Source organism: Zootoca vivipara, chromosome 3 (genome assembly GCF_965207765.1).
Source record: "Zootoca vivipara chromosome 3, rZooViv2.hap1.1, whole genome shotgun sequence".
NCBI classification, from domain to species: Eukaryota; Metazoa; Chordata; class Lepidosauria; order Squamata; family Lacertidae; genus Zootoca; species Zootoca vivipara.
The window spans coordinates 107,889,105-107,917,045 of NC_142586.1; the positions used below are offsets into that span (position 1 = coordinate 107,889,105).

Below are 27,941 nucleotides of genomic sequence, written 5' to 3' on the forward strand. Positions count from 1 at the left end.
ATGCATTCTTCTTATTGCAAACGGAGTGAAGAAAATGAAACATATAGTGTGTTCTACACATACCTTTTTTTGCATATGCACCCAGAGAGTAATTGAAACCATTCATGCACACACAGGACCATTGCTCATTAGACAGACTTAATTGAAAGTATCTTTCCCATTCAAAAAAAAATCAATAGGATAACCTCCATTATTGCTTTCCCTAAAAGTAGCATCTTTTAAGGCTGGTCCAAACAGCTGAGCCAGAAGGGAGGGAAAAGATGTGCTCATTGATTATAGCGTGTTAACTAGCTCCCTCTGGTGGCTGGTCATTGAATATTCTTCCCTTGAAGAGTTTTCTTTCGAGATTTATAAGGCTTACTCCCTAATTTATTTGCATTGCATTGAACTGTACAGCCCTAAATACATTCCTGAATGGCGTCTGCTGTTTGCTTCTTGGCTGGAGGGAGGGTGGCACTACTGAGAAAGCCCTCTGCCTAGTTCCCTGTAACTTGGCTTCTCGTAGTGAGGGAACCACCAGAAGGCCCTCAGCACTGGACCTCAGTGTCTGGGCAGAACAATGGGGGTGGAGACGCTCCTTCAGGTATACTGGACCAAGGCCGTTTAGGGCTTTAGAGGTCAGCACCAACGCTTTGAATTGTGCTCGGAAGCGTACTGGGAGCCAATGTACCAGTATATCGTTCAAGACCGGTGTTATGTGGTCTCGGCGGCCGCTCCCAGGCACCAGTCTAGCTGCCGCATTTTGAATTAGTTGTAGTTTCCGGGTCACCTTCAAAGAGTGCGTTGCAGTAGTCCAAGCAAGAGATAACTAGAGCATGCACCACTATGGCGAGACAGTCTGCGGGCAGGTAGGTTCTCAGCCTGTGTCAGGGGCATCGCAATGGGGGGGTGATGGGGGCGGTGTGCCCCGGGTTCCACTCGGGGGGGTGCCACTTGGCGCCCCCACCCACCCCCGCAACTCCCAAGCCAAGCCTCCAGCCTCCCGGTAAAAAGTCCGCTCAACACAGGCTTTTTACCTGGAGTTTGTAGCTGGAGGAGAGCGGCTTTGGAGGGGCAGGGGGGCGGCGATACCCTGCATGCGCTGTTATGTAGTGACACCCACCCACCCCCCGAGTGCATGGCAATTTGCCGCCCCAGGTGCGCGGCGGCTCGCTACACCGCTGGCCTGCGTACCAGATGGAGCTGGTAGACAGCTGCCCTGGACACAGAATTGACCTGCGCCTCCATGGACGGCTGTGAGTCCAAAATGACTCCCAGGCTGCACACCTGATCCTTCAAGGGCACAGTTATCCCATTCAGGACCAGGGAGTCCTCCACACATGTCCGCCTCCTGTTCCCCACAAACAGTACTTCTGCCTTGTCAGGATTCAACCTCAATCTGTTAGCCGCCTTCCATCCATCTTCCAACTGCCTCCAGGCACTCACACAGGACCTTCACCTGTGTGCAAATAGATAAATAGGTATCGCTGTGACAGGAAGGTAAACTGCATTTCCATGTGCCGTGGCACTCGTCACAGTGTCCCGTTGCGCCAGAAAGGATTATGCTGGCCACTTGACCTGGAAAAGCTGTCTGCGTACAAAAACACCAGCTCCATCGGCCAGAAAGCAAAGATGGCCCCATAGTCAAATTCGATTGGGCTTAACCATACAGGGGTCATTTACACACACACACACACACACACAGAGAGAGAGAGAGAGAGAGAGAGAGAGAGAGAGAGAGAGAGAGAGAGAGAGAGAGAGAGAGAGAGAGAGAGAGAGAGAGAAGGGAGAGAAGGGAGAGAGAGTGTGTGTGTGTGTGTGTGTGTAATATTATTTTTTAATACTTCATGCTTTGTTATATTTTGATATATGTTGGAAGCAGCCCAGAGTGGCTGGAGTAACCCAGTCAGATGGTCCTTGTGACAATCAGATGGTGAGAGCAGAATTGTGGGATTAAAACCTTTTTTTTAAAAAAAAAAAGTAAAAAAAAAATGTTAATAGCAGTTAGCAAAGCATTGCACATTTGATTCTGCCTCCAAAGCAGCCACACACACCGCCCAAAAAAATGCAATACAAACAATGAATGGCTCTTTGGAAAATGACAGCACTGTCTTGCAAGCAGTAATGGTTTTAGCGGCTAATTATCTCATTAATTTCCAGTCCTCTCCTCCCACAGGAAGTTCTCGGTGATGTTACCAAGTGTCAGCTCATTCCAACCTCTCTTCCTCGTAGAAGAAAAAGACACCAGCATGTATCACTTCCACTCGAGCAAAAGTATTAATATGGGGGTGCAGAGATGGGCAGAGGAGACCTTGATTGACTCAACATAAACAGCTTGTGATGTTTATTCCCTGGCCAAATGTCGAACATTCCTAAGCTGCGGGAACATTGGTTTTAAGTGCCCTAAACTCTGGTTTCTGAAGTGGATTTAATGCTGGTCAATAACCAGCTCCGTTTCCCCCATAAGCTATAAAAACAAACATTTCCCCGTGCCAGTAAATGATTTCTCAACATGCAAAAGACTTGCGCTGTTGGGAAGAAGGTAAAGTGCTAAGGAGCCATCTTTAATTGCTCTCATGGGGGAGCATAATGAGGTGCTTAAAAAGGCTCAAGGCCTCCTGGCTGAGGCTGCTGGGAGTTGTAGTCCAGCTGTAGTCCAACCTGGAGTTGTTCATCCGTCCTGTATTTTAACCTCTTAGTCCCAGGACTGGTGCAATATATTTTGCAGCCTGTGGTGGAGCAGCAAGCACTCCTTCCCCCAAAATCATGATGCACAGGACCCAAAGCTGCTCACCCAACCCTGTGAATGCAGTTGGGCAGAGGCTGAGCTGAGGAATGGTGGCCGAAGGTCACACGCACCCCAGTTAGGTCCTGGGCCAAGTGGGGATTCGAACGTGATTCTCTGTTGTCCTAATCTGACACTTAATCCACCCTTGCATTTAAGCACTAGCCTGGGAGAATAGGCAACCAGTGGAGGTTGCAGGTGGAGGCTAGGCTGAGCAATATTGGCCCAAAGTCACACACGCCACAATGAGGTTCCTGATTTAGGGGAGATTTGAACTTGATTCTCTGTAGTCCTGATCAGACTCTTTAATATACCCTTGCATTTAAGCACTGGCCTGGCAAGCAATGTTGACCAGGAAATGCATGTGAGTAAATGGGCTGGTAGAGGAGGGATAGGGTACTTTCTATGCCCAGCAACGAAACTAAGTGGGCTGCTAGAGAACAACCAGGAGAAATCCATCCCTCCTCTCCCAAATTCCAGTGGGCAGTGATTTTTTTGGTAGGCTAGTGACTTCTGGGGAGTTATTTACAAGGTTGCACTATGCTGTTTTGGTGATGTCAAACACAATCAGCACCATTGCTATAAAAAGCCAAAATAAGCTACATTTTATTTCATTTCTCCCCTCCCCCACTTTGTAGGAGTAATAAATCAAGTCTATACTAAAGGAGAAAGTCAGAATTTCCACAGCACCATAAATTAATACCGTGGCACCGCAAGTCCAGAAAAAGGGGAGAAATTATTCCCATCTAGGTTCCCATCTTCTCATTCTCAGTCTGAATGGTGTATGAAATATTGATGCTCGCTCCTGTTAGCAGAAAACTGCTCTCATTGCAATTTCTTTCTTTCTTTCCCCAGAGTTGAATAACAGTGTAAGAGGAGCCATTCTGTAAATTCAGGAACTTGGGAGCCATTTGCCATGCAAATCCACCCTTCTGTGCTAAGGAACTGGAGGCTGCAAGAAGAGGAGAAAGGGACGGTCAAGTGAATCGCTCTTGAGTCCCAAGTGGAGGTGCCTCAAAAGAAATGGTTGGAGCCAGCGGAAGTGGCTGGGGAGGGGGAGGGAAGGGTATGTCTTGACTGCAGAGATGCAGACAGCCATTCACACCTCGTCCTTCCTGTTTCCCTTCAGCTGCAGCAGACCAGCACTCTGCCAGTCCCCCCCCCCAAAATGTGGCCAGCTAGGCAGTGGCTTCTTCCCAGGCCACTGCTTGAGAGCAACAGAAGTGACCGGTGGCTGCGTCAAAGGGCATGCACAGAGTGTGTTGCCCTAAGGGCGATGCTTGAGAGGCCTGTAAGCGAGGCTCTCCAGTGAGGTTGGACAGGAGACCATCACCATGTGGAAAGAGAAATTAATTCAAGTTCGTTCATCTCCCTACCCCAAGGCCAATGTAGCACCAGATGATTGACAGGTGGGTGGTGCTGGTCAAAGGTGCCCCTTGAGACTAAAAGGCTACCCCTGTTATTTGAACATAACCAGCATTCCAGCCAGGCAACAAGAAGGGTGCGAAGGAGGTCTTGTGGGGTGTCTGGCTTAGAGAGAATACCGAAGGCCATCAGGGGTCTAGAGCAGGCATAGGAAAACTTGCCCCTCCAGATGTTTCGGGACTACAACTCCCATCATCCCTGACCGCTGGTCCTGTTAGCTAGGGATGATGGGAGTTGTAGTCCCAAAACATCTGGAGGGGCAAGTTTGCCTATGCGTGGTCTAGAGGGACCTGAGATTCTCCCTCTCTACTCTGGTCTACCTACCTGATTGGTACAGGTCAGTATTACCTCCTCAAACCAGCTGTGGCTTTGCATTGTGCTAGTCGGGGTTTTTGTCCAAGCCTTGCTATCAGAGACAATTTATAACTGGAGATCCTGTATTGATAGCGGCTGTAGAATGGAGACCAAAGAAGTAATGCCTTTTATATCAGCTGGAGGAAGGCGACAATAGGATACCTTGTTTTATTGTGTGTGTTTTAATTATACGTAGGGGTTTTATAATTGGTTTGGCACCTGTAAACTGTTTAGAAGCCACTTTGGCAATTGGTGGTATTTACATGTATTCTCATCGTTATTATAATTGTTAAAGCCAAGATTGTTTTACGAGAACCACCTTTTGTTGAATCTATGCTGCTTTGTTAGAATGGATTTATTGCTACAAGTGCATAGATTATTTTACTTGTTTTCACAACTGCGCGACTATATTGTTGTAAACGAAGAGCTTTTATGCTTTCCCCTCTGCAGTGACTACAGGTAGATACTCGCAAATTCCTTATCAAGCCTGCCTGTGTGCCTGCAAACAGGGAGTGTCAGATTCACTGGACCATATTCTTTCGGACTGCCCTTTGCGCAGCAGACTCTGCAAACAGATGCTAAGCAAGATGCTGGGCCTGCGACCCACGACTCCAAGAGGAAGCCAAATGAGGTTCCTCCTAGTGGACAGGGACAAGGACATTGCTACCTCTGTGGCTTCCTTTGTAATTTTCATCTCACCGAAAGGGTTCTTAATGAATCATCTCTCTAGGGCAGGCATAGGCAGACTCGGCCCTCCAGGTGTTTTGAGATTCTCATTAGATGTTTTGGGACAATTCCCATCATCCCTGACCACTGGTCCCGTTAGCTAAGGATGATGGGAGTTGTAGTCCCAAAACATCTGGAGGCCCCAGTTTGCCTATGCCTGCTCTAGGGAATAGACAGGGTAAAGCAGAACAACCGAGTGCCTTGTGACCCTCGACAGCCTCACTCCTGTCCCTTTTAAATTTATCCCACGGATTTGAAATGTCTTAACTTGTCATGCCAATAAAGGTATTGTATTGTATTGTATTGTATTGTATTGTATATTCTGGTAACACAGCCCAAGACCTTCTGGCAAAAAGCCAGGTAAGAAATCAACAACAATCAACGGCAATCAAAATAAATCAACCAACTTTACAGGGAATGGGTCTTTATTTGGAATGATCCGTGGCAATATTTATACCTTTGCAAGTGTTTTCATCCATTTGAATGTTGAACTCCTTTGAGAGAGAATGGCGCTTGAACGCTTCTCTGAAAGCCTCTGAGCAAGAGTTTAAAGAATCTCTGAAGAGAGGATACCCTCTCTTCAGCAGTGGAGAGGTCTATCATTGCAGTGAGCACCACAACACAGTTCTTATGACAGCCAGAAGCCTTAAGCGCTATGAGGAGCCTGCTTCAGTTTTCGTGTTTTCTCTCCTCTCCCTGTTTCCTGCACTGGAAAGAGGTGGCAGGGCATTCTTTTCGTACACTTCACCCAGTCTGAGCTGAGATTCCGGAACGGCATAGCTTCTCAACACGTCTGAGTAAAGTAAGGCATCCTGCAGGCAAGCGGGTAATGGCAACTGGCGGATAAACTGGTCTGACCGTAAGCGATCGCTCGTCAAAAGTGACCGGATCTCCAAGCGGCAAAGATGAGACAAGGGAGGGATGTGCTCTGTCGCAGAAAAATAAAATTAGAATTATATGGGGCACAACAACTGAGAGGACTTCAAGCTCGCTTCTGCAACTGTTCCATAAAACCATCATAGTTAACATCCACAGATCAGGCTGTCCCTCCATGACTTTGTCTTGGCTCCTTTTAAAGCCATCTAATCGAGCAGCCATCACCACACCATGCAGCAGCGAATTCCCTAAATGCATTATGCCCTGTTTAGAGAGGGTGGAAGCCTTTCTTCCTTCTGCCCTGAATCTACTGAGCAGTCAAGACATACTGGTATCTAATCTGCATTAAGAGTTCTTGAGCCTACAGGCTTGCTTTGCAAATTCAACGCAAACTGGATGATCTTGGGTTGTTTGTTTGTTTTGTTTTTAAAAATTTAAAATATAAGACTGAAACCAGCTCCCTTCTATTAAATAGCACCATCTGCCTTATTCTTTTTTTAAAAAAAAATACTGCAGATCTTTTAAACAGAGAAGAGAGAAAAATAATGAAAATATTGCAGGGTGGGGGAGGACCCAGCGAGTAAGTGAACTGAAGGGAGACCACGAAGAGATGGTAATTAAGCAAATATTCAGACTGAACCATCCTGATACGTTTGCTGGCCTTGTACACAGGAGAGAAAAAGAAAGACATTTCCTGATCAGAGTCTAGCCTAACCTTTCTATTATTAAAAAATGGTATTTCACTCTCCCGAGTCTCTAGTTAGCAACTGACGATTCCATACTGTATCTGCGCTTTTCTTTCTCCCTGGCGGGTGGTCCTGGGCTTCACCACTGCCAGGAGTAATTGGATGACCTTTATCTCCAGAGCTGGATCAAGCAGAACGACAGGATCATTTATATATACCCACTGATTTTGGAAGGCTAATTGGAAGAGCCGCGTTGGATGGACGCCTCTGCTCTGAAACCAGCTTGTACTGCATAGGGAGGACTCTGTCCCCCAGTCATCTAGCTCAAAATTATTTACTCCAGCTGGCAATGGCTCTCTGGGATGCAGCCTTTCTTAGCCCTCAAACTTACAGCAACATCCTACATTGAAAGGCAGGGAGAATCAACAAGCTGCTCTCCGTGTGTTGCTGGACTACAACTCCCATCATCCTGCAGTCCGCATCTAGAGGTCCACAGGTTCCCCATCCCTGAATTCTAACTCCCAGCTGGGAGCAACAAGGCTAAATGGTGCAGTGAAGCCCCTACCACACTCAGAGACCTTGTGCCAACCAGAGTGCAGAATGGCAATAAAGCTGCTGGTTTTCACCTCTCCAAACTAGCCCGGCCCAGAAGCCTGGATCAGGCTTATGATAGAGTTGGAAGGGACCCCAAGGGTCATCTGGTCCAAGAAACTGGAACAGCTTAGGATGCAACAGATTCTTGGCTAGTCTCTGCTTTAGAGGCCCCTGCCATCAGAGTAAAGCCTCCGCCATGTCCTAACCCCCACCAGGCATGGCAGGTTTCGCGGTCTGCCTGGCTATGAAACATGGATTTTTGTGAAATACAATTACTCTGGATCAAGATCCGTACCACTTCTTTTACAAGCTCTGCGTTATTTTGCCCAAGCGTTCATAATGCATGTCAGCCCCAAAAGCAGTTTTGTCATCTATGCCATGAAACAAAACAGATCGTGTAGAGCTGAATGAGCCGGTCGTTCACTCACCAAAGTGACTGCGAGTCACCCATGTGGGGGTTTCTTTGTGGTCGGAAAGGATCTGCTCCACGTCCCAGGGAAGCCTCTTCCAGTTAGTGAACTCCAGAAGAAAGTTGAGAGTGTCACTGCTTACAGAGGAAACCCTACGATCGAGCAGAACTCAGTTATTAGGAGAGCATATTTGAAGATGCAAATATGCATCAGGAAGAAGCCATATCCCCAAAGTCTCGTCTCCAAAATCACATTGTATATCATCCTGTCTGCTCAGTCCCTGAGCTTCCCCTGACCTGTGTTGATCAGGGAACATTTGGAGGGGGCGTTTACATTTTCACTTGACTGTGTGAACTCCCTGTGGGATGGGGGACCCTGAGCCACTCTACATGTGTTCCAAGTGAACACAAGAAAAGTCACTGCAGACCTTCCTCCATTGCTGGAGGCAATATGCTTCTGAAGACCAGGTACCAGAAACCGCAGCAGTACTGTTGCACTCAAGTCCTGCTTGCAGGCTTCCCATGGCCCCCTGGTTGGCCAGTCTGAGAACAGAGAGCTGGACTGGTTGGGCCCATAGCCTAATACAGTAAGACTCTTTCCTGCTCAACCCAAGAAGGTCAGAGCTGGTGTCCATGAGGATGGATGTGCCCATGAAGCTACGAGCAGGGCTTTCTGATCATTGGCCATGCTGGCTGGGGGTGATGGGATCTCAAATCCAACAATATCTGGGGAGCCACAGGCCCCCCAACCCCCTGCCCTAGAAGACACCCAGGCCGAAACACACACAAGCAGTGTGAACCAGGGCTTGCTAAACTTGTCAAAGGTGCAACATACATATGGATTCTCCTGCCCAGTAGAAATCATCCTTCAGCTAAATGAAATAGAACATCATTTCACTTAGCTGAACAGCTTTGAGCTGCGCTTGGGGCCTGTAAACTTAGGCTCTCGTCGACTTGATGAATTCAGTAATACTTTCTCTGCTCGCCCACCCCTAGTATTAAATTACACTCGGCAAGCGGGCTGCCAGTTGGAAACCATAAGCTTGTCCAAGTGCCATAATTAAAGGATTTATATTTTGCTTCCCTTAAGGAAGCAGCCAGTTGCCTTCAAGGTACAGGGGTCTTTCCTAGAGATCGAAGCAGTTAAAAGAACCTTTTTCATGCTGCCTGCATCCAGTGACCTTTAATATTTTGCTTCAGAATACATGGCTCTTTTTTATTATTTCAACCCAGCTGCAAGTCTTGTGTGTTCAGCAACGAGATGATTCCTGCCCTTTTACAGCACAGAAAAGGCATTCTGTGCCCCTTTCCCATAGAACCGGGTCTGCGCATGCCTTCCCTGCCCCCTTGCCGAAACCTTTAGAAACACAGCATACGGCTTGTTTTCTCCTTTCACTTGAGGGAGACAGACCTCCTGCCCTCGGTGATGAGTCAACACAGTTGGAATTCAATACAGAACACAATTCTGTGAAAGATCCACACTATGTTCTCCCTGTAAGGAGGTTCTCTTCCAGTTTCACTGTCGGTCAACAATAATTATTCGCTTCTATTCCAAGCCTGCTTCTTTTTCAGACTTGGGGCTGGAGCAGACATAATGCTCCTGAAACCATAGTTAAGGGATTGGGCTGCAAGAGCATGCGCTTCCTTTGCCCCTAATATGTCCCCCACAGAAATCCCCATTGTGAGTCCTAATCAAGGCTAAAACCTGAACTTAACCCTAGTTAAATGCTAACCAGGATGTCCACTAGAGGCAGTTTTTCCTCAGCCGTAACCATGGTTAATTGATCAGGAATGTCTTGCCCATTCACTCCTTTTTTTGCATGTGAACTCCTTGTCAATTTAACCACTGTGTGGTGTTACATCTGCCCTGAGATTCATGCCAACCACGATTAGCTTGAAAAGAGGATCTGAAGCTGGTTCACAAACCATGGTTAGAATTGGCCTTGGTGCTGACATAACACCACACGATGGCTAAAAGGGAGAAGGAAAGGAGCTCATTTGGGAGAAAGAGGCTACAGTCAGAGGAGTCTGCTTCCAATTACTGTACCGTGCTTATTTAACTGAATCAGAGAATTCACATTACCTGCAACAGGAACCATATTCTAAAATAGTGCATAAAGCCAAAATTGCATATAGTCAAGAAACATTGGGTAAAATGGCAGGTGGAACTGTCAAAAGTTTTTTCCAGCCACTTTTTAATTTTTCTGTCAAGCACATAAAGCTGAATGCACACAAGTTAAACGTGCATACGTTGCGGGTCTACTACATATGCAAATGACTCTCATCTAAGACTCTATAGAACCTTTATGTTAAATAATAACACAACTCACAGGTGGGGGGGGGGAACCTTCACTGGCAAACTTTCATTTTTACATATCTCTTATTTGTAAAAGGAATCCTTGTAGGAGTTAATACTTTACTGTTCCTTCAGAGTTGCACCGTACTTTTGCCCTTCCAGGCTGTGATGTTCTTTCTTTTTGTTACGATTGTACTTCTTCTTAACAAAATCAATTCTTAAAATTATTTTAAAAAGAAGAAGAAAGAAATGTTTGTGCTGACATAACAACCTAGAGCTATTAAGTGCAGCGCATCTGCAAAGTAAAAAATCACAAATAGACAAGGTGGATGTGTATCTATATGAATTCATGTACACACAAGTGAACACATGCATGTGTGTATGCTGCTCACAGATGCACAGTGTATTTTATTTCTGAGAATGCAGAGACGACTAAAAACTTTGATTAAAAACAGAACAAGGTATAAAACAACGCGGAGAAAATTCACAAATGTGAAAGACCTACAAAATCAGAATAAAAGGAAACGTTAACCCCTTCCCCCCTCCCCAAGGCTTGCCTGAATAAATACATTTTTCACATGCACTGAAAATGATCGGTGAAGGCGCATGTCTTGTGTGTGTGTGTGTGTGTGTGTGTGTGTGTGTGTGTATGTCTGTATGTATGTATGTAATCTTGCTTACCATGATGCATTGAGGAGATGCACCGGATTGAACCCAGCCAACAGGAGGGACGGCAACCATTCTTTGTACCTGTCTCCTGCAAGAATTGCATTCTTCGTAAATTCCATCCGGTGCTCTCTGCCTGGAAGCTTACAGCCTCGCTTCAAGAAATGCTGAAATAAGGAGAACCTTCCATCATGCAGACAGAGGTCTAAATCTGCTTCGGAAATTGTGATCCCATACTTCAGAAGAATGAGGATTAAGCCAGACCTGCAACCCATGTTCAAAAACACACATTTGTCAGTGCAGTTTTGTTTTTCAAAATGTCTGCACTTGCGCACCAAAAGGCCTACAGAAGAACAACTGCAAATCACACTGGGGTGTTTGTGGTGGTGGTGGGTGTTCTTGGAGGGGTGGTTGCTGTTTGGTTTTCGTATCTTTATTTTAGGTGTTGCGATTCATACATGAATTGTTCAGCTTGGCTGTGTATTTTTTGATACAGTGGTACCTCGGGTTAAGTACCCAGCACGCACCCTGAAAAGTACTTAACCCAAGCAGCGCTCGGGTCCGCCGAGTACTCAACCCGAAAGTTCGCAAGCCGCAGTGTACTCAACCCAAGGTATGACTGTATTTTATCAATTGCATATGACTACTTTTATTATATGGGACCCAGGTGGCACTGTGGGTTAAACCACTGAGCTTAGGGCTTGCTGATCAGAAGGTCGGCAGTTTGAATCCCTGTGACAGGGTGAGCTCCCGTTGCTTGGTCCCAGCTCCTGCCAACCTAGCAGTTCGAAAGCACGTCAAAATGCAAGTAGATAAATAGGAACCGCTACAGCGGGAAGGTAAACGGCGTTTCCATGTGCTGCTCTGGTTCGCCAGAAGCGGCTTTGTCATGCTGGCCACATGATCTGGAAGCTATACGCCGGCTCCCTCGGCCAATAATGCGAGATGAGCGCGCAACCCCAGAGTCGGTCACGACTGGACCTAATGGTCAGGGGTCCCTTTACCTTTACTTTTATTATGTTGCAATTAGGTGTTTTTTCCCCATGTTGCAAGCCGCCCTTGAGCATGGCTTGAACTGTGGGAAAGCAGCATACAAATAAAATCATGGGTGTATATGCGCTCCTGCAACCACACATTTCAGAAGTTCCACAGTGGTGGGCAAGCTGTCTGAGAAGGCAGGTCCTCAATCTGAGGAAGCCCTGGGTTCTCCACAACACGTTGAAAACAGCTGACTTCCTTGATATATCACTGAAGTTCTAATAGTATTTACTGAATCTGTGACAAGCCATGTTAATCTTGCCAGACGTTAGCCATTTCCATTAGTATGGGAAACTGGTTAAACTGCAAGTACGTCCTTTATAAACTGGGATAATGTCTTTCTCACTGGTAACCCAGTTACCCTCCTGTTTCTTCTTCAGCGCCTAGTTATATTACTGGAAGTTTAAATAGCTTTTGAAACTAAGCAGAAAGGAAGAAAGTAAAAAGCACTGAAAGCATCCAGATATTGATAACACAAGTTGGTTCATGCATAGTGCAAAGCCAAACCATGGGTTGCTCCTAGAGAGGAGACTGCAGCCATTTTGCTCTTCCTCCAGTTCTGCTGCTGCTGCAAGCTAAATAATGGTTTGGCTTTTGGCCTCGTCTGAATCTGGGCTTCTGGAGCAGACAAACCACAAGCTATAAGCCAAAGGAAAAACCTTGCTTATAAGCCTTGGTTATTGTCTGGAGCAGAACAAACCGCAAGCCCAGGTTTGGATGGCCTGCTTAGCCAAACCATGGATTAGCTCACAGCAGTGCAGCAGACGCAGGACCAGAGGAACAGCAAAGCGGCTGCAATCTCCTCTCCAGGAGGCCAGTTTGGGCTTAGCGTTGTATGTTCAATCAGTCTCTACGTAGAAAGAATTTGCTGTTGGAAAACCGAGTCTCTTGTAACTTATGTAGGACAGTTCCCTGAGGCTGCCTGGACATTATCCCCTGTTCCTTCTACCAAGGTTGTTAATTATTATAATTTCATAAAAAGAATATCTGCAGAGTGATGCCATCCTGAATGCTCAAGGTGAGTTACGATAAAAGCAAAAATATCTCAAGAGAGACCATTAGAACAAAATTCAAAATAGGTAAAATATTAACATTAGCAAATGCTAACAGAAAAAAAAACCCCAACCTTTGCCACACCAAACAGGGCTTATAATTAGGGTTTTAAAAGAAATCCAGTTTATCTGATTTGTGTGTTTTTTTTAGGGTTCATTAGAAGTCAGATGGTGACAGCACTCACGAAATTAAAAGACACCTGCTTCTTGGGAGAAAAGCAATGACAAACCTAGACAGCATCTTAAAAAGCAGAGACATCACCTTGCCGACAAAGGTCCGTATAGTTAAAGCTATGGTTTTCCCAGTAGTGATGTATGGAAGTGAGAGCTGGACCATCAAGAAGGCTGATCGCCGAAGAATTGATGCTTTTGAATTATGGTGCTGGAGGAGACTCTTGAGAGTCCCATGGACTGCAAGAAGATCAATCCTATCCATTCTTAAGGAAATCAGCCCTGAGTGCTCCCTGGAAGGACAGATTGTGAAGCTGAGGCTCCAATACTTTGGCCACCTCATGAGAAGAGAAGAATCCTTGGAAAAGACCCTGATGTTGGGAAAGATGGAGGGCACTAGGAGAAGGGGACGACAGAGGACAAGATGGTTGGACAGTGTTCTCGAAGCTACGAACATGAGTTTGACCAAACTGTGGGAGGCAGTGCAAGACAGGAGTGCCTGGCGTGCTATGGTTCATGGGGTCACGAAGAGTCAGACACGACTAAACGACTAAACAACAACAACATCACGTTTGAGAAACTCTGGGCTGATAAATGCATTTCTGTTTTCATGCATTTCAGAATTTCTCCTTTCCTGTAAGCTGGAAGAGGGGGGAAAATCAAACTGTGTCAACAAGCATTCCTCCTTCACCCTCCATGTGCAATATAGAAAGGAAACCCCAGCAGAATCCATGCTAATAACATTATCTTTTTCTTCTTTTTTAAGGAAAGAGAGAGTTTGATATTAGGAGAGAATCAAGCAGCCATTTCAAGCAGAAAGAGATGGGTGGGGAGGGGAGAGAGAAAGAGAGTGCTATGCTAATTAAGAATATACTTGACTCAATTACAAAATCATGTCAAGTTCCCAAGAGACAGAGATTGCTGATAAAGACCCTTTGAAAGCAAGGAAATTAGACTGAATGTGTGTTCGACAAGCCTCTGCTTCAAAGAGGAAAACTTCCCCAAGGAAATCCTTGCCAGGTTCTTTGGATATGACCCAGAACTGGTACACATCAGGCAGAAGCTTTCTGTTTTCTTAACAGTGCAATTCTATGTCCGCCTGTTCATCAGTAAGCCAGGTTAGTGTTTACACAATTGCAGCCTGAGAGGAAACCCCTCTTTTTAAAAGAAAGCCCTAGAGCAGGGGTAGCCAATGTGGTCCTTTCCAGATGCTGCAGGATCACAGATCCTATCAACCTTGGCCATTCTCCATGCTGGCTGGGGCTGATCAAAGCTGAAGGTCACAGCAACATCTGGAAGGTACCACGTTGGTTAAACCTGCCGGGGGCGCATGTGGAATTCTAGCACCAAAGTTCAAAAAGTCCATACATATGTTTACTCTCCAACCAGCCCCTGCAAGCCAGCCCACTGCGGAATATTCTTGAGAGAAATCATAGGTGCATGTTTTCCAAGAATGTTTTTTTTGGGGGGGGGGATTACTGATGTTTTCCCACTGTCCTAAATCATCATTAATTAAGTTTATTAGTCACTTTTTCTTGCTGAAGGCAAGTCAATGCAACTTACAAGCAAGCAAACAAAAAAAACAACCACATAAATACATTAAAACCAAGAAAAAATAGGTTTAAATAATACATTTAAATACACTAAAAATTACCCCACCCATTCTAAAAGGGCACAGAGGGTTAGAGGCCAAAGGCATGGTTAAAGAGAAAAAATAATGCCTGGCACTTAAGATATACAATGATGGTGCCAGGCAAGCTTCCCTGGGGAGAGAATTCCACAAACATCAAATTGATTTGAGAGACTGATCTAGCATGTTAATTTGAGTTCTATTCTATAGGCAAAACTATTTGCCTTTTGTTGTTGTTGTTTAGTCGTTTAGTCGTGTCCGACTCTTCGTGACCCCATGGACCATAGCACGCCAGGCACTCCTGTCTTGCACTGCCTCCCGCAGTTTGGTCAAACTCATGTTCGTAGCTTCGAGAACACTGTCCAACCATCTTGTCCTCTGTCGTCCCCTTCTCCTAGTGCCCTCCATCTTTCCCAACATCAGGGTCTTTTCCAAGGATTCTTCTCTTCTCATGAGGTGGCCAAAGTATTGGAGCCTGTCATCTCATTTTTGACCACATCCAGCTTACCGCCATTCATGGTTCTTACATTCCAGGTTCCTATGCAATTTGCCTTTTAGTACTTCTCAAAGTACTAAATGAATACACAGTACCTTATGAATACACAGTAGAAGTGAGGAACAGGTTTAAGGATTTAGATTTGGTGGACAGAGTGCCTGAAGAACTATGGATGGAGGCTCGTAACATTATACAGGAGGCAGCAACGAAAACCATCCCAAGGAAAAGGAAATGCAAGAAGGCAAAATGGCTGTCCAACGAGGCCTTACGAATAGCGGAGGAGAGGAGGCAAGCAAAATGCAAGGGAGATAGGGAAAGATACAGGAAACTGAATGCAGATTTCCAAAAAACAGCAAGGAGAGATAAGAGGGTCTTCTTAAATGAGCAATGCAAAGAAATAGAGGAAAACAATAGAATGGGGAAAACCAGAGATCTGTTCAAGAAAATTGGAGATATGAAAGGAACATTTCGTACAAAGATTACCATAATCAAGGACAAAAGTGGTAAGGACCTAACAGAAGCAGAAGACATCAAGAAGAGGTGGCAAGAATACACAGAGGAATTATACCAGAAAGATATGGAGGTCTCGTACACCCCAGGTAGTGTGGTTGCTGACCTTGAGCCAGACATCTTGGAGAGTGAAGTCAAATGGGCCTTAGAAAGCACTGCTAATAACAAAGCCAGTGGAAGTGATGATATTCCAGCTGAACTATTTAAAATTTTAAAAGATGATGCTGTTAAGGTGCTACACCCAATATGCCAGCAAGTTTGGAAAACTCAGCAATGGCCAGAGGATTGGAGAAGATCAGTCTACATCCCAATTCCAAAGAAGGGCAGTGCCAAAGAATGCTCCAACTACCGCACAATTGCGCTCATTTCACACGCTAGCAAGGTTATGCTTAAAATTCTACAAGGCAGGCTTAGGCAGTATGTGGACCGAGAACTCCCAGAAGTGCAAGCTGGATTTCGAAAGGGCAGAGGAACCAGAGACCAAATAGCAAACATGCGCTGGATTATGGAGAAAGCTAGAGAGTTCCAGAAAAACGTCTACTTCTGCTTCATTGACTATGCAAAAGCCTTTGACTGTGTCGACCACAGCAAACTATGGCAAGTTCTTAAAGAAATGGGAGTGCCTGATCACCTCATCTGTCTCCTGAGAAATCTCTATGTGGGACAAGAAGTTACAGTTAGAACTGGATATGGAACAACTGATTGGTTCAAAATTGGGAAAGGAGTACGACAAGGTTGTATATTGTCTCCCTGCTTATTTAACTTATATGCAGAATTCATCATGCGAAAGGCTGGACTAGATGAATCCCAAGCAGGAATTAAGATTGCCGGAAGAAATATCAACAACCTCAGATATGCAGATGACACAACCTTGATGGCAGAAAGTGAGGAGGAATTAAAGAACCTTTTAATGAGGGTGAAAGAGGAGAGCGCAAAATATGGTCTGAAGCTCAACATCAAAAAAACCAAGATCATGGCCACTGGTCCCATCACCTCCTGGCAAATAGAAGGGGAAGAAATGGAGGCAGTGAGAGATTTTACTTTCTTGGGCTCCTTGATCACTGCAGATGGTGACAGCAGTCACGAAATTAAAAGACGCCTGCTTCTTGGGAGAAAAGCAATGACAAACCTAGACAGCATCTTAAAAAGCAGAGACATCACCTTGCCGACAAAGGTCCGTATAGTTAAAGCTATGGTTTTCCCAGTAGTGATGTATGGAAGTGAGAGCTGGACCATAAAGAAGGCTGATCGCCGAAGAATTGATGCTTTTGAATTATGGTGCTGGAGGAGACTCTTGAGAGTCCCATGGACTGCTAGAAGATCAAACCTATCAATTCTTAAGGAAATCAGCCCTGAGTGCTCCCTGGAAGGACAGATCGTGAAGCTGAGGCTCCAATACTTTGGCCACCTCATGAGAAGAGAAGAATCCTTGGAAAAGACTCTGATGTTGGGAAAGATTGAGGGCACTAGGAGAAGGGGACGACAGAGGACGAGATGGTTGGACAGTGTTCTCGAAGCTACGAACATGAGTTTGACCAAACTACGGGAGGCAGTGCAAGACAGGAGTGCCTGGCGTGCTATGGTCCATGGGGTCACGAAGAGTCGGACACGACTAAACGACTAAACAACAACAACTTCTCAAAGGCTTTCCCCCCAATAATCTAAAGTAGCTAAACTAAAATATTTGATCAGGATAAAACAGGGGTGGGGAAATTCCAGGCCTTAGTTGGCATCCCCTTTTCCGGCCTCCTCTCCATGCTGCAATGAGGCTTTTTTAACACCTCCATCGGTGCCAAGGGCTTTGAGCTTTCTTTTGGAGGGAAAGACAAGGTTCAAATAATGGTGGTGATGATGATGATAAAAAGTAAAGTGCAAACAAAATTCAAAAACTGCTGGATGTTACCCATTAATGTGGATTTTCCAAGCACAGATTCCCCCCCCCCTTTGCAAATCAGTGGAAAGTTTCTGGAAATCATCACCAAAGTAAAGCCCTAACCTAAAACCTTTTTAAGAATTCCCAGCATTTGCCAACTTTCCCAGAGGCCTACCTTTTCCCTACAGTCACTAGTTCCATTTTGCACCCTGCTCTGCCACCAACTTCTCAAAATAGCTCCATGATCCAAACCTCTGCTACCTTCTGCTTTCCACAATGGTCCCTTGAATCTTGTTTTCTATCATTTGGCCAGCCTATAAACAATGAGAAAGTTCTGTCCTTGGATATCCAGGAGCCTAATTTTCGCTAAGAGCAGCTGTGGCTCTGAGAGGGGAGTTTTGTACCCTTCGCCCCTCATTGGTGATTGCCCCTCGCTGACAGAAGCTGCTATTAGCTCTACAGAGGGGGGAAGACAGCTTCATATATTACACAGCAATATGGAACACAGTAAGTTATTTTATGTCAGGTTCTGAGCGATCACAGGCACAGACTTTTTGTCCACCCTCTCCTGCCAGTACCTGCTGATACCTACCTCTTTTGGAAAGCCAAAGGCATGGGTGATCTACAGCCAAAGACTGGACAAGCCTGGGCATCTGGGCTGTAACCTTCCTTAAGTAATAATTCCAAGCAATCTTCATGACCGCCTAGGACTGCCGAGTACACAGGGCTCACTTTGCCTTCAGCGCTGCCACAGAGCCGGTCAGTAACGGGTATGAGCAAGCGTAATGTACTAAGGATATGAAAAGTGCTTGTTATTGCCACAGGTTTCAGTGCAAGAGCAAAATCTTTCCTGGCAGTTTAAAAACCAGCAACCCAACTTTACCACCTTACAACATTACATAAATATTAAAACAGTGATTCCAGGGTTTAAAACAGGTTGATCCTGGGCTTCCGGGTTCAGCGCCAGCGCCGATCGGCGGGGTCTCGTCTCGTCTCCGAGACGGCCCGTCCCTGCTAGGAGTGGGGAGGGCAGCGAGAGCGACGCTGCGCCCCTTAGAACCTCGGGAAGGGCGTCCCGGGGGCAATTTGCTCGGCACAGCCCAAATCCGGACTCCCCAACTCTTCGGTTAGCTCTAATAAGAGCTCCGGAGCGAGGAGGGTAGAAGTCGCGGGGGCCATTTTGAGCGGCAACGTTATTCTAGCAGGGAGAAGCTTCAAGCCGAAGGCGGAGAGCGCTGGATTCTTCCGAAAATAAAACGATTGGAAAAGATTGTAAGTAACCTCACGATTTGGATTATAAAACAATTTGGATCTGGGAGAGAGGGGAGAAAAGAGGAAGCCACCACCCCCCCACGGCAACAAAAGAGACAGTAAATAGAAACCCGAAGCCATAAACAGAAGATTTGCAATTCAAAGGATCCCTCAAAGGCATCAAAGAGAATCTCCCCTTTGATGCAGGGTGAGAAGGGGAGAGAGACTGTGGTTTATGACTGCCCTGCAGCAAGAGGTAAAGACTGAGAAAAATCTTTCTTTTCCTCGGGAGCCGGCAGCCCAGGCAACCCAGTGAGTTGATCAGGATTTATGAGTCAATTTTTATTTCATTTTGTATTTCTGGACTTTGTGGAATTTCTTTTCTGGTTTAAATGTTTGTGAAATGTGAGTTCGAACTTTATTGTTAGTAAGACTTGAAGAATGCAGCCAGCTTGTTAAAATGGAGTCGAGAAAATAAACTGTGATCATATTCCACCCCACGTGACAAGTTTTGACCTTGGCAGGATTGAATTATGTCAACAAAAAAGTGTTCCCCTGAGTTCCAGCGGTCTGTTTTGACCTTAATGTGGGAAACAAGAATAGAGCTATGTCAAGAGGAGACACGACGGCAAGAGTTACAGAAAAAATTTCAGATGGTGATGGCAGAATATGATTTTTTAGGAGATGAAGCTTTTGACACTGAAAAAGATGAATGTGAGAATGACAATGATGATGACTGTGATTTGGAAGGAAAAGATGAAGATGAGGACTGTGATGATTCAACACAAAATGAAGCACACCACGAAAAAAATGATGACTTTACTCTACAAAAAGTTGGATGGAGTGCCCCGCTTTTGAGGGGGGCACGATTGGTATTATTGGAACTCCAGAATGCCCACAGGGAAGAAGGAAAAAATATGCAGAGAAGAGAAGAAATTCAGGGGCCCTGTATGGTGGCCTGGATGGCAAAAGACTGTAAACAGGGGGTGGGGTGAAGGGAAAGTGATGTTGTGATTACATGGATGGATTAACAGGTTTATAACTGGTCTGCTGATTATGGAATTTGCTGGATTGGGGGGGTGGAGCCGGTAATCGGGGATGTAAGGTTAAATTGAGAATAGTTATAGTTTTAAAAGTGAATGGATTTTGGAAAATGTGAAAATATGGAGGCTTATAGAGGGAGAAAAAATTAGGCACGGGAAGATAAAATGGGAGTTTGATTTTTCAGTGATTTGAAGTTGTATAAGATACAAAGGTGTATTTCTATAAAGTAAGAAACTGTTGCAGATGATAAAAAAGGGATGAAAACCGGGGAGGGGGGGAGGGGAAGCCCACAAAATATGGTTTTACAATCATGAATGTAAGAAAAAATTTTCTGTTTTGTATTGTTTTTTTCTCTTTTTTTGCCCTTTCTTTTTTTTCTTTTTTCCTATTTCTATTTTTCTCCTTTTTTTTTTGGTATGACAATAGATGGTTGGATGGATGGCCTCCTGCGTACTGCCCTGGTTTGCTGGAGCTCCCTGGTGGCAGGGGGGGGCTTTGGGGTCAGGGGAGGGGGAGGAGGACAGAAATCCAAGCATAAAATGGAACATCTCTGACTGTTCACATACATGGGATACTTCTGTGGCAGGGGAGGACCCATGTGGGTGGGTAGGAAGGAGGTGGAAAAGGTGTTTATGTATGTACCGTTTTTTTTTTTTGTTTTTTTGTATTCTGTAAAATTAATAAAAAGTATGTTTAAAAAAAAAAACAGGTTGATCCTTAATGGATGGGGGGGGGAAGAGAGATCACACATTTGTAAATTACTTTAAAATATAGCCTCAAAATTAAAAGGCAGTTAAATCCTGGTTTATATAGATTTGAAGCACAATCCAAACCTAAGATCTACCTGGATGAGAGACTTTGCATTCAGCAGATTTAGCAGGGGGTTGGACTGGATGGCCCTTGTGGTCTCTTCCAACTCTATGATTCTATGATTTGCTGGGTGAGACAAGGCTCAGCCAGGGCTACGTCGGCACATGTCCCTAATGCCGGTTCAGTCAGAGATACACTGATGTAAGCCCCACACCCCAGCTCAAGTGGCCAATGGAACTTCCAGCCCCTGGACCTTCTGATCGGCAAACCCAAGAGACTCAATGGTTTAGACCACAGTGCCACCTGCGTTCCCACATTCGAATCCCTGTGACGGGGTGAGCTCCCATTGCTCTGTCCCAGCTCCTGCCTACCTAGCAGTTCGAAAGCACACCAGTGCAAGTAAATAAATAGGTACCACTGCAGCAGGAAGGTAAACGGTGTTTCCGTGTGCACTGGTTTCCAGCACGGTGTTCCATTGTGGTTTAGTCATGCTGGCCACATGACCCAGAAAGCTGTCTGTGGACAAACACCGGCTCCCTCGGCCTGAAAGCAAGATGAGCACCGCAGCCCCGTAGCAGCCTTTGACTGGACTTAACAGCCCAGGGGTTCTTTACCTTTACCTTACCTACCCCAGGAGTACAAGGTAAGTCTAGTGACAACTTCGTTGCCTTGAAAATTGTAGCAGCTTCTTCCAGAACCTACTTGCTGTGCCCCATTTCCGCTGCAGCGTGGATAGGCAACTGCCACTCATCTTCATTGCAGTACAGGTTTGGATCTGCTCCACTGGATAACAACAGCTCCGTGCATTCGTTATTGCCCTCCTGCGCAGCGATAAATAACGGAGTGGCCCGATCCTTGGCTTTACAGTTGACGTTTGCTCCTGACAGGCAACAGAGAATCCAGCAATTAATCAATAAGAGGCGGTTAAAGCCCAGCGCTCTGCATCTTGCAAACTTTCCTGCCATTCAATAGGACCACTGTAAATTACCTTTACTGTGTATGCTTGCTATGCAAGCTCAGGGAGTTATGAAGTGCACAGTAGGGTCAAACTAACGGCCCATCTGGTCTTGCCAGATGCCTCTGAACGCTCAAAAGCAGAACATGACATTAACAGACACCCCCTCTATATCTGATCATCAGAGATAGACTGCCCACAAACGGCTTCCCCGGACCTTCAGTCATCACCAGGGGCCCTTCTCTGTGTGCCTCCTTTGAGAGAGGTACAGAAGGTGGCAATGCAATAATGGGTTTTTTCCCCAGTAGTGGTTCCCCATTTGTGGAATGCTCTCCCAAGGGAAAAACGCCTGGCATCAACATGGTCAGCTTTCAGACACCAGCTTTAAGACCACCCTTCTTGCCCAAGCTTCTTAACGTTGGATTGCACCTTGAAATGACTCTGGCCTTTACTGTGGTAGTCATCTTTTTGTGGGGAGGGGTTGGATCTGTTCTTTCTAGAGTATGATTGGTCAAATTGTTTTTTAAAGGAATTTGGTCTTATATTTCTTGTTCTTTAGTCAACATCGTGTTAAGCATGTCAGTCCATCAGTGCCCAGATTTCTCCTTCTGCAATAGAACCCTCTTCTCTTCTCTTCTCTTCTCTTCACCTCTCCTCTCCTCTCATCACATGCCCCCTAAACCTGTTCTAGAGGGGGGGGGGGTCCCCAAATCCTCCAGAGCAGATTTGGGGATGATGCAGACATGCAAAGCTGAGGAGAGAAGGGATACCTGGTTGCATTATAGCTAATCCTTGCATTAGTGCAACGTTTTAGTTAAATGCCATCATTATTTTTTTTAAATGTTTTGCATTATATGGAGATGTAAATCTATTACTTTTATTTTTATAAAGCAACAAAATAACAACAAATCCCTCCAAAAATTCATTTTAAATCTTTTAAAAGCTATCGAAGCTACAGGTCTCTGCTACAACCTGCAGCAGATGCTCTAATCCTGAGCTACAGCTCTTCTCCTTGAAACATTCACTTTGTTAATAAGCCGCTTCTATTTAACAATGGCAAGACTGTTATTCACACACACCCCTCAGCTTACACCAAGGAAATCTGCTGAAAGACAGAAACAGAAAAGGGTTACCGTATGATATAAGTATCCTTAAACTTTCCAGCTTTCCATACTGTGCAGCAACAAATAAAGGGGTGATCCCAAAATCATCCACACATTCTTTTTCGGCTCCTTTGTCAAGGAGTAATTTCAATATCTCTGGGTAGTTCTGAAAATGGGTAAAAAAAGGAGTTCATCGTTGTTAAAAAACAGATCAAGATCTCGACATGTATTTGCATTGAGTACCATGCCATTGTCCGTGGTTCCCAGCGCTTAGTAGTGTCTCCCTCCCTCGACTACTCTGTACATTCCAAAAGTAAGGATGGATGAGACGTTTAGTTCAGTACATATTTAAAGCCGAATCTGTCAAAGTCACGGGATTCTGCAAGGCCCAGCCCAGAACGTCTGCTGCTCTAGCAGTTCAGAGAGCTTTCTGTGCCAAAGAACTTGGGAGGTTGGCTTGGGCAGGGAACTGCAGGCAATAAAACTCGCCAGCTTGTATTTTACCTTTTAAATACTGAAGCCCTTCTGCCTGTTGTTTGAGGAGCCCCAGTGCATCGGGACAAAATAATTATTTCAAGCAAATTAATATTCAGTAACAGATTTATCACCCATGTTATGCTTGATCATTTCTTAAAACACGTGTAATACTTTAAATATTTTTAAATGCTCACTGTGTTTAACACTCAGCACAATTCCTGCCGTATTCAGAACAATCATTTGCATTTAAACTGATTTTTCTGCACCCGGCTGTCATAAATCACCAAAAGGAACAGCATGCAAAGACTACACAAAGCTGCCATTTTAAGAGAGAAAGGGAGAAAGAGTAAAACTTTATTTATATGGAAATGGAATTATGGATTTATAGATTACCTGAAAAGCAGCTTGGTGCAGAGAATTCCATTCAGACCAACAGTGGGGACCATTAATATTTGCTCCTTGTTGAAGGAGAAGCTTTATCACGTCAACGTGTCCATTTTGAACAGCTATAAACAGAGGGTTAAAAACCATTATTCTTATCAGCTACACCACATACATTCATCTTAATCAACATCAGAATGCTGTTTTCCACCAGCTACTGAAGTCAGAATTAATTCTCTTAAGTAGTCATGCAGCAGTGCACAAGCCTCGACTTCCCTACATAAAAAAAATTGGGGGGGGGGGATTTCCAAGAGATGTCTGCTTTGGAGGCAAAAGATTTGCAACTTCCTAGGCAGCCAGTGAACTGTTCATTATCAGCTTTCATCGCATGCTGAAGACACACCTCTTTACCCTGGCCTTTCGACATTTGAAATATGTATATTTAAGACCCACTCTGGCTGTCCATGTTTTTAATGCTGCATTTTACACTGTGGCAATCCACCCTGGGACCTTGTGGTGAAGGGAAGGAAATAAATACAGAAACAACAAACAACAGCAACAACGGAGTGTTGAGCTCAACGTATTTCCTTCACCATCCTCCTCTTGTGCACAAGGATGAGATCAGAACCTTTTGCTACCACTTTTAAAACAATCTGTTCCGCTTTACCTCTGAACTCGGAAAACTGTGGTTTGTTTGAGCAGGCCAGGGTCTGGAACCACAGCTTGATCCTGGTTTTCTTCCAACAAACCACAGTTCCTCACGTTCAGGTGTAATGGGAAATGGTGCTTAATTTTAAAGTGGAAGCAAAAGCTTTTGGTTCCTTCTTTGTGGCTATGCAGTGCTGGACTTATGTAATAGCTAAACAAGCTATAGCTTAGGGCCCCACCCCAAAATGTAAAGGGGAAAAAACTGGATGTATATTTCCAAAATATAAGACAAAAAACAAAAAAAACCATACAGCAACAGTGTTTTGTGTTGTGTAGGCTCCTATGATGTAAGCCATGGGCCCCGCCTACTAGCCTGCTCCCTAAAATATCACTGGTTTGCTCATTTCTATATATAGGGTGCCTACATTCTGCATGGACTGGTTGCAGGGCAACATGTGCAAATGGCTTTAGATACCTATTAGGTCCATAAATTACCATATAGCATATATTCCACACACAAAAACAGTGACCATTTGTTGTTGACAAAGGACAGCTGGACATATAAAGGGCCCCATTACCTTCAGTAGCTTAGGGCCTCATCAAACCGAAATCCGGCCCTGTGGCTATGTAAGGAAGAGGGAAGGGCAAATGGGCAACCCGGAGGCCAACTGGCCCATCTCCTCTGCTTCCATGGCCCATGGGGGAGATGAAGGTGGGGGAACCTGAGAGCTGACTAGAAACCCAAACAGGTGGTGTGGGGACCTCCGGTCCTTGGTCAGGGGTGCCCAGATCTGATGGTTCCTCAGGCTAACTGACAGCCTTGGCTGGAGGGTCCTGTTCTCCTTGCTACTCATCTGAGATGTCGGGTTCAAGGTCTGGGCAGGGCTAAACCCTGGCACATAATTGTCGTTTCCTAATTTTCACCATTGCTGGATTTTTAACGACCACAAAGCTGAAGAAGGGGCACATCATCAGCTTATCTCTCTCAGCAGATTCCTCATCTGTACAAGAAATGTGATCGCTTTTCCTTCGCTCCCAGGAGACTTTGGAAACGTGTCCAATCATTTTCCATGGCATCATCAGCCGCTTAAGCCCACCTTTTACAGATGGCAGACACGATAACAATCTCTCCTGTAACTTTTTTTTTTAATGGAATATGTAAAGCTGGCTCAAGGGACACAGGTGGCACTGTGGGTTAAACCACAGAGCCTAGGGCTTGCTCCCATTGCTCGATCCCAGCTCCTGCCCACCTAGCAGTTCGAAAGCATGTCAAAGTGCAAGTAGATAAATAGGTACAGTGGGAAGGTAAATGGTGTTTCCGTGTGCTGCTCTGGTTCGCCAGAAGCGGCTTAGTCATGACCTGGAAGCTGTACACCGGCTCCCTCGACCAATAACACGAGATGAGCGCCGCAACCCCAGAGTCGGTCACGACTGGACCCAATGGTCAGGGGTCCCCTTTACCTTTACCTAAAGCTGGCTCAGGGAGCAAGGATTTCTTTAACATTTTGCTTCAGTAGTTCTTTGCTCCCAAGAGAAATCAAAAAGTCGGTTTGAAAAGGCCACAGGTAAGTAATAAAAATAAAAATCAATGTGTGTCTGGCAGCACTGTAAACTAAAACCTCAAAAGGGGGGGGGGAGGAAAGCTGTGATAAATAACATGAAAGAAATTGTGGGTTATGCCCTCCCAACTGCAGCATTAACTGTGCTATTAGGTTTTGTGAAATACTGTGTTAAATCGGAGCTCTAAGAATAGGACAAAAACTTATTGATAGCAGAAAGCAGCAAGGATGACCGGGGGGGGGGCAGGGGGAGAGATGTAGTTCTAAGAGTGGTCAGTGATTGAGCGACTGTCTTTGTCTTCTGCTCTCCATTCAAATGAATCCCAAAGCGGCTTACAAACAATAAATAACATTAACAGAGCAGAGCATTAGAAGCATAGCATAAATCGTATAATATAATTAACAAGTCATCAGCCAAACAATCTATAAAACACTATTAACAAACCAGAAACTTAAAAAGCAAGCTAAAAACAAGTCATACTACAGGATTAACAAATCAAAAAAGCATCTATAAAACAAATGAGCAACTAAAAAATAAGTTTAACACTGCTCAGTTTTTGCACGTACATTTCTCTCCCCCCACTTGACTCATAATTTTTCACTCTGTTCCATTCATTAAAATACACACACCCATCCATCATACAGGATGACCCTGATCTAATAGAAATACCTACAAAAGAGCCATAATTTAAAATTATTAGTTATTAACTCTGAAGCTGAGGCTCCAATACTCTGGCCACCTCATGAGAAGAGAAGACTCCCTGGAAAAGACCCTGATGTTGAGGAAGATGGAGGGCACATGGAGAAGGGGACGACAGAGGACGAAATGGTTGGACAGTGTTCTTGAAGCCACCAACATGAGTCTGACCAAGCTGCGGGAGGCAGTGGAAGACAGGAGTGCCTAGCGTGCTATGGTCCATGGGGTCACGAAGAGTCGGACATGACTAAACGACTAAACAACAAGAAGAAGTTAACTCTGTCCTTCCAACCAGTGTTTAATGCAGCCACCAACAACAGCAAAAAAATTAGCAAAATACAGTGTTATTCATGAATAAAGCAATTTCCTTTAATTGGGTGTGGAAATATAGAAGATGGCAGAAAGATGGAGCCTTAATCTACATATGTAGCTCAGTATTTTCTATTGCGACTGGCAGTGGCTCTTTCTCAGCCATACCTGAAGACACCAGGAACTGAACCTTCTGTATATTAATAATAATACTGTAATAATAATAATAATAATAATAATAATAATAATAATAATAGAATGCAAAGGATATGCTCCGTCACTGAGTTACAGCCCTCCAGTCGCAAAGCTAGTTTGCTATTGGAAAGAATGGCAATCTTTCGTTTCTTTTTTTAAAAGAACAGATGGCCTTAAGACCAAAAAGTACTGGGAAAGGACAGAAGAGAGAAGGGGAATAAAATGCCTGTTCCAGTTTTACTTCCATGAAAATTAACTGAACAGGGTCGCCAACCCAGCACCCGCGGGTGCCATGTTGCCCATGAAAACTTTCTGTAGTGTCCCTTGGCAAACTCTGAGCTTTTTTAAAAAAATACTGTAAGTCAGTCTCTAGTAAACATAACCTAGTCATGGGTGGTTGTCTCTCTAAGTTTGTGTTCTGCCAAATCTCCCCATGCAGCCATTTTGTGTTTTGGGAAGTCTCTTCCACGGCAGCCATTTTGTGACTGTCACCCCAGCACTCCCTCAAAATTTTGCCACAGACTAACACAACTACCCCTGTGGAAATAAAATATGATATGGCACACAGATTGAAGGACTGCATATTTTTATAACCCTGAACGATTTTTATAACACTAATGCACAGAATGCTTAAAGGCAGGTACTTTAACGGAATAGTCTCTGTGGAGGTATTTATTTGAAACAAAGGAAGGAAATAAACTCAGAACATGCTTCCTTCCTAAGCTTTTGCTTCTCTGATTCTTGAAATCTCACAGAACTGCCAAGCAGATTTCTTCTCCCTATTAAGCCAAGAATTTGCCTTGACTGTTCTCAACTTCCTCAGTGGACTTGACTCTTTCACTGATCTATTAACTCTGCCAGCTTACAACCCCAAATCCCCACACATCAGGAGGTTAGAGAGTCAGAAATTCTTTGAAAACAAACAGAATAGCAGGCTGAGACATGA

General features: G+C 44.8%; 1 protein-coding gene across 24 annotated transcripts in view; it reads right to left on the reverse strand.

Annotated features, from left to right (window-relative positions):
- Positions 1-5,676: 5,676 nt before the first annotated feature.
- Positions 5,677-27,941, reverse strand: part of ASB3 (ankyrin repeat and SOCS box containing 3) — a 47,380-nt gene continuing 25,115 nt past the window's right edge. For 16 of the 24 annotated variants that reach the window (XM_088666865.1, XM_088666864.1, XM_060273126.2 and 13 more), the window contains 7 exons: positions 23,600-23,712; positions 22,760-22,895; positions 21,374-21,551; positions 18,159-18,356; positions 10,812-11,060; positions 7,854-7,987; positions 5,677-6,197 (listed from right to left, as the gene is read on the reverse strand). In XM_088666865.1, the coding sequence (XP_088522991.1) occupies positions 5,923-6,197; positions 7,854-7,987; positions 10,812-11,060; positions 18,159-18,356; positions 21,374-21,551; positions 22,760-22,895; positions 23,600-23,712 (1,283 nt within the window). In that variant the 3' untranslated portion in view covers positions 5,677-5,922. The remainder of the gene's footprint in view (positions 6,198-7,853; positions 7,988-10,811; positions 11,061-18,158; positions 18,357-21,373; positions 21,552-22,759; positions 22,896-23,599; positions 23,713-27,941) is intronic. The other 8 variants (XM_088666869.1, XM_088666871.1, XM_088666872.1 and 5 more) reach the window with 1 other exon arrangement.